At 34.3% G+C, this 7,672-nt stretch overlaps 1 protein-coding gene across 1 annotated transcript; it reads right to left on the reverse strand.

Moving 5' to 3' along the window:
• Positions 1 to 2,816: 2,816 nt before the first annotated feature.
• On the reverse strand, positions 2,817 to 3,736 carry LOC131511426 (olfactory receptor 5AC1-like). Its single transcript, XM_058729104.1, is given in 2 exon segments — positions 2,817 to 3,001; positions 3,004 to 3,736. Coding segments are annotated over 2 exon segments (918 nt in total).
• Between the last annotated feature and the right edge of the window lie 3,936 nt (positions 3,737 to 7,672).

A 7,672-nucleotide genomic window follows, 5' to 3' on the forward strand; every position in this document is an offset into this window, starting at 1 on the left:
AGTGGGTAGCCTTTTCAATGTAAGATTATTAGATTTCTACCTTAACTGTGGTAGTATCATTATTTGGAATGAAAAATGTATACTAAAGTCCATAGTAGTCAGGCCATTTAATTCTCTCCATTCAAACTCAATGGATTCTCTACCACTGAAATCCCAACCCCCTTGATCATGTGGTCTGAGTATCTATACCAACAAAAACTCGTCAGGTTTCTAGTGTTTATTTGTTTGAAAGATGTCCCAATTACTTAACAGTACCCTGTCATTTCCATGGTTACCTGGTCTTGTTCTTCTCTCTCATGGACAGTGAGTATGTTGACTTCTAGGTAAATATAATGTCTGCCAAGTAAAAAACTTCATGACTCATCTTCTATTCCATTTTATGAATACTATTGATAACCAACAAGCAATGTTTCTAGCCATTTTCCCTACTTGCCTTTGTTTATTAACCCATTCTGCTAAATCCTAGATATTTGAAACTTTATAACCTAAATTCCATTGATAAGATTTATACCCCATAATTTGCCTCAAAAAACTTCCACTATCTCAAACCAGGGATTAGTTTGTGGATATCCTAGCACCAAATCTCAAAAGAACTTCTCGACCCATCCTTCTTCACAAGGGCCATTGAATAAGACCACTGTAGTAAATTTCAAATGTAGAATGACAGTCAAATTCACAAGATGCAATAGGCTTACAGTATTTATTTACCCAAGTTTATTGCCCAAGTTCATTTAGCTTTAAGCAAGAATATGGAACAAGTAAAGCAGCAGCATGCATAGCAGCAACATGACAGAAGCTTTGGCTACCCCGAGAGTTTCCAAAGCTTCATTTACTGAATGCAAACTGATCTAAGTATAGATCACTCAGCACAGGGAATGTGCAAGGTTGACAGTCTCTCAGCTTAAGTAACTTGCTTGTAACCTAGCACTTAGAAGGATGTTTGCCTCAAGTCCATTTTTTAGTGCAGTTGCATTCCATAAAATACAGTCTATACAGTAAACAATCTTGATATACTTGACATGCCTCATGTACAACATACTTAGAAACATTTTGGATCAGCAATCAGTTCATACCAACCTCAGCAAGAACCTAATTTATCCCAAGTCAATGCATCTATTGAGTTTGCATCGCAAGAGTGTATAAATGTCAGTTCCTTAGAAGGTCCTCCAACTGGAGTAAAAGATTACAGTTCAGTTCTTAACCCTTTATTTCCAAGATAATACAACATAATACCTGGGATATTATTGAAAATAATCTTGATAAAATCATCTGTTACTTGTGCACTTATAAAGATAGTAAGAGTGTAAATATCATAGCACATAGTTGCCTTTGCAGATACTTCAAGCAAAACATGTATCATGTACGTTCATTAAGAAATAAGTATATTTCATTTACATAAATAATAAATAGTACTTAGGGATTACTTTAAAAAGACCAATAGTAAATTCTAGAAAAGAGGTTTTACTTTAAAAGAAAATAAAAATGTTAAACAGACTTAGTTTACAGTGTTTGCAAAATGAGTCACAAAAACTGTGGAATTGCTGAAAACTGCCTTATAAGTACAGGTGGCTTCTAAAGAGAATAAACTTAATCATCTGGAATATTTTTAAAAGAAATTTTTGTCACTGGGGACCAACCAGAATTAGTCTTAAGACCATACAAACACATTGACTTTTTCCAATAATGTATGAGAAATAAATTTAAGTGATAGGAGATATTTATCATATGCCTACATTTTTAGATAATACTTTTAGTCTATTTGTTGGAACTATTGACAAGATCTAATGTGTTTTAAAAACACTAGAACAACAGGCATATTTTCATTCTTCAACTTAATTCTTATTTTCAATAATGGCTTTTCCTAAGTGAATGTGCTCAAAAAAGAAAAAAAAAACAGATTGTTCAAGGAATATAATTGTTTTGCCAAAAGAAGAGTTGAATCACTTATGTCTATAAAAGTCTAAAATAAATTTAAAAATATATATGCTTTAAGTGATCATGTCCCTGAATTGGACATAAATCAGTAGGAGAGAATTCACTGACACAGTTTTCACCCATATCTACATCCTAAGTGAGGTTCTTGTCTCTGATCCAGGCTCCTTGCCTCTGCCCAGTCAGCTTCTACTAAAACTGATAGGAAAGTAATGCAACCACAAGGCTAATCTCTGAAATTGCTTTTTATTGCACTCAAATATTCCTAAGCTTATAAATTGTTGAATATCATGCTATATGTAGTATCCCTGATACTGTATGTGGAGTTATAGCTATGGAGTTATAACTATGAGCTGTAAGTAACTTTGTTACTTCATTCTTTAACTCATGCCAGCTTCCATTTTCTTCCTGATATCTGCAAATTTCTGTAGAACTTTTCATTTTGCCAAGAAGCAGAATTCTACTTTATCAGTCGACCAGAGTTACTGGGCATGGCAGAAAACAACAAAGCCTTATTAATTTGCAGGTCCAGAGCAATGGGCTGGGCTCACTCATGAACTAAATGATGAATTCTATATGCCAATTTTCTGTAACTATCTGGAATTTTGGAAGGCCCTAGAAAACAACTAATTTGCAAAAGCTAAATGTTCAGATAAAAATAAAGCGCAATGTGTCTAAGTAAGATAATTATATAGGTAATGTCCCCAACTGGACCCATATCCAAGAAAGCATAATCGGAAGCTGGGATGCTTCACACAGAGCTTATGGAGTCCCCTGACCATTAGCCTTCTGGTGAAATGGCAGAGTAGTGACTTATCTATAGGACTTGGCGCTTTTATCAGCAGAAGGTAAAACAGAAACATTTTGAAAATTGTCTGGCCACTTTATTTCTTCATTATTCTTCTCAAGGCACCTATAACCTCTTTGTTCCTCAAGCTGTAAATAAAAGGATTTAGCAGAGGAATTATTATTGTGTAAAATAAAGAATAAATTTTATCATGATCTTCAGTGTAGCCAGACCCAGGACGCACATACATGAAGAAGAGAGTGCCATAGAACAAGGAAACAGCAGGTGGGCGCTGCACGTGGAGAAGGCTCTGCTCCTGCCCTTTTCAGACTTCTTTTTCAGGATGGCAAAGAGGACACGGGTATAAGACACCATGATGGTCATAAAAGTGAAGACTTGTACTAAGGCCGAAAAGACTAAAACCAGAAGTGTATTAACTGTAGGATCAGTGCAAGAAATTTTGAAAAGTTGTATAATTTCACAGTAGAAACAATGTATTTCATTGGACCTGCAGAAAATTAATCTAAATAACAAACCCACATGAATTGCTGAATGTAGAAAACCAATAAAATATGAAACTCCAATGAACTGAGTACAGAGGTTATTGGATATCATGACTGGATAAAGCAAAGGGTTGCAAATGGCTACATAGCGGTCATAGGCCATCACTACCAGGAGGAAGCACTCTGTGGTGGCACTGGAACCAAAAATGTAAAACTGAGCCAGACAGTCAGAAAGAGATATCGCATGATTCTTGGATAAAAAATTTACAAGCATCCTGGGAGTTACAGAGGATGAAGTACAGGCATCTGCAAAGGCCAAACTGCCGAGGAATAAGTACATGGGGTTGTGAAGGTGGGTGTCCTTCCAGATGAGAGCAACCAGACCAAGGTTGCCCACCATGGTGGTGAGATAGATGACCAAGAACACCAGGAACAGGGGGACCTGCAGCCCTGGAAGATCTGTAAGTCCCATGAGAACAAACTCCGTCACCTGTGTCTTATTTTCTTCTGCCATAGAAGAAAATGACCTGGCCAGTCAGTAAAATAAAAGAATTAAGTGTGGAAACAGTCACAAAAGAATCATAAAAAGCAGTGTAGTTTTTGTGTAACTAATATATTTGTAAGAGATCCTCTCATTTAATTAGTAATTTTGTTTATTTTTACCTTTGTCTACTTTTATATACATGCAGAAATTTCCATAATAAAAATGATAATTGATTATTCACCTAAAGTAACAAGTAAACTTAATGAAAATCCTTTTCAATCTAACAGAGGTTTTAAGAACTATATATGGATAATAGAAATGAAGTTTATAGCACTGGGTTTTCTGGAATAAGAGTAGAGGTAGAAATGAGGGAAGCACAAGAGAGAGAAAGAGAGAAATCAAAGTAAAAGTTCTGGGGTGCCTGGGTAGCTCATTCAGGTGGTGCAACTCGTAATTTCAGCTCAGATTATGATCTCATGATTGGTGGGTTTGAGCCCCACGTCAGGCTCTGAGCTGACAGTGCGGAGCCTGCTTGGGACTTTCTCTCTCTGCACCACTCTCTCTCTCTCTCTCTTTGTCAAAATAAATAAACAAACAAACAAACAAAAAGAGTTCTGTGAGAACAGCAACATACATATTATGATCTTTTTCACATGAAGTTATGTAATTGATTTATTTGTGCATATATCTATATACACCAATGTACATACATAAAAAGATGAGTGAAAGAATAGTCTCCAACATGTTAATGGAGAAAGGAAACTAGAATGATGATATCCTATTGTTTTCTTTTTCAAGGAGATGTTTTGGCAATGAAAATTACATTGTAAAATTAAGATCTAATCATCTCTAAATTTTTGTACAGAAATAGACTTCATGGAAATTAGCATTTTCTTTTGGAAATTGTCAGTGGGAGCCAACCACTGGCCATTGAGAGTAGATATGATTTTTTTTATATATTCTAAAGTTATCTGTAATTGTATAAGATAGGGATTCAAATAGAACAACAGAGTTTTTTAGACTTTTTTTTTGCAATTTTAGTAATTTTTTTATTAAATTTATTTCTGCATACTTATTGTTTAGTCACTGTTGTGAATATAACATTTGCTGTCTGCATGAAGTAATGACATTGATTTTTTTCATGATTGGTAGTCTCTGAAAGAACTCTAAAAAAAGTTTTCCAGTGAATATAGATCCCTTTAGATTACCATAAAAAGAAAAATAAATACATTCAGGTATACAGATTGTATTATTTTCCTGTATGAAAAAAAATTTTAATAATTTTATAGTCATATTTCTCAATACTGATGGAACATAAAATTTTTTTACCATGAGAATATATTAGAAAAACTGAGTTTGTCTAATGTAGAACTAGGACTAAAGAGCCTTTAGATTGTGAGATATTATTCTATCTTCACTAAAAACATGAGTTTAAGAATTTTTACTTTTGAATATATACTCACAAGGAACCCTAATATGTACAACACAGGCAAAAATATTAATTGAAAATTAAGAACTTAAGAGATTTTTGCCCTGCATAACCTGGCCCAACTTTCTTTATAACCTCAAATAACCAAATGTTTTAGTTATTCCTAGTTTTAGTTCCTACAGTGTGTAATTTGGCCAAGAATTAGTAATCTCTGTGAATTTTGTCTCAAGAGGTATGTGATAAGTAATACAAGGAGACTTTTGAGGTTATTACCAGTGATTTCATGAGACTTTTGAGGTTACTACTCATGATTTCATGAAATTAAAGAATTTTTATTATACTCAGACACAAAACTTAAGCCAGAATTTCTCATTCTGAAAAAATTGCAAATAAGTTAGATTTGAGCTTATAGCTTATGTCTCAAGAAAACTTCACAAGATGAAATGAACCCTGAATTTTTGTCACTATTATTGAGTTTCTCTATTTTTTATTTTTCTATTAATCAAAGTTTATTATTTAAAAACTTCTCCCCAAATGTGTTATCTACAGAGTAAAAATTCTAACTGAAAAATACATGTTCAGACAGACATTTGCTTCTGTCTAGATTGTCATTGCTTATTTAAAAAGGCAAAAAGCCTGTCTAGGATTTTTATTTCTTACTTAGGTGTTTGTTATTATACAGACATATTACAACATTATATTAAGGAAGTTTATGAAAATCTCTGCACTCTCACCTACTTCCTGTAAATCATGGGAAATTGGAAATGTCCTGGTTTTCTTGAAGTAACACAAAAGGTACAGAAATGAAGCAGTATTATTTATGCATTGATTTTCCTTGGAAACTCCAAACTGGAGGGAGATAGCATTTCTTCCTTCTATCTGCAAATCTGTTCTTTAAAAAAATCTGAAATTCCCTTAATGCTTCCAAAGGATTCCCAGTAGAATGAAGTCAAAGTTGTTCTAGTGGGCCTTGTGAACTAATCATCAAATTATCTATACACAACTAGTTACAACAATTAAAGCACACATTGTGTCTTAAGGGTTCACTGTAGGGGTATATTTATAAAACGTCACTGAATGGAGTTTGAATAAGCTTGTTTTCCTTCCTCTTATGTCTTTTAATGATCCTGCTATCCAACTCCCTACTTGTCCACTTGGAAATCCCAAAGGTATATTAGAACATGTCCAGATCTAAAATTAAGATCTTTCTCTATTCTACTCCCAAACCTGGTATTCTTCCAATGTTCCCTGTCTCAGGGAATAGGGTCACCAAATAAGTATTTGTGCACACCGTAAACATATTCCTGAAACTAGCCTCTCCCTCAATTCCATGTTTTTGATGATGGCCTCTAGATTTTATGTACTAGAGATGTCTTAAAACCAACAATTTCTATTTGTACAGTTAATCCTAAAATCCATGATGCATTCATCTCTTGCCTGGGTTTATTAAGTGACCTCATAACTACACTATCTGCATCTGCTAACACTGGCTTCCAGTCCATTTTCCACACTGACACCAGACTGATTTTTATAATGTGTACACCATTTCACTATCATCCATTACACACACACTCTCCCCACTTGACATGTATAAATAACTCATTCTACGTTGACTAACAACTAAAATTGTTAACCCTAAATATCCATGTCCCTACACTGAGGGAGTAGACCCAATAACTAACTGTATACAATTGAAGAGGTGTTTGTTTTTTGCATTGTGTGTGTGTGTGTGTGTGTGTGTGTGTGTGTATATATATAATTTATAGTAACACTAATTACACTTACAAATAATAGCCAATATTTTAGTGGATCGACATAATAGAAGTTTAGTTCTCCTTTATGATAAGTATGAAGCACATGGTCTTAATTGAATAACTATTCTATTCCATTTGATGATTCAGAGTCCCATACTCTTTCCAACTTGTCACTCAAGCGTCTTCCACACATGACTTCTTTCAGGGTTTGTGTTTTCATTCGGATAAAGCTAGAAGGGGAAAGCACAGGAGATTCCAAATGTGAGGTGCTTATGAGCCAGAAATGTAAGTGATACACATCACTTGCAAACCTAAACTCAATCACATTACTACAGTCAACTGAAGACAGAGGCTGTGTGTCTAGGATGAAAAGAAAATGGATTTGGTGATCACCTAACAGTTTCTTCCACTGATTCTACTACAGTTTCTGATTATCATTTACCTGTTTTACCCTTCTTCCCACATAGACAATACTTTCAGCATTTTCCCAAGGGAGTCAAACCCAATTCCCGTATAACCTATATTCTAAGAAAAAGCTAGGATCTCCAGTTGATAATCTGGTCTCTCTATCAAATCTAGCTATAGCTGTTCTTTGTCTAGGAACCAAGAATTTTTAAAATATATTATTTTGCCACATGTTATAATTATACACTGCCAATATACAATTTTTGTAGGATTTACCTGCCATTTTATGGAGTACATGAGCTTTGGAAATGTATCCAGAGTATTTATCAACATGATAGTGTCAATATAAATGAACCAGCTTGCTGTTCTACAAAATGT

Source organism: Neofelis nebulosa, chromosome 5 (genome assembly GCF_028018385.1).
Source record: "Neofelis nebulosa isolate mNeoNeb1 chromosome 5, mNeoNeb1.pri, whole genome shotgun sequence".
Classification (NCBI taxonomy): Eukaryota; Metazoa; Chordata; class Mammalia; order Carnivora; family Felidae; genus Neofelis; species Neofelis nebulosa.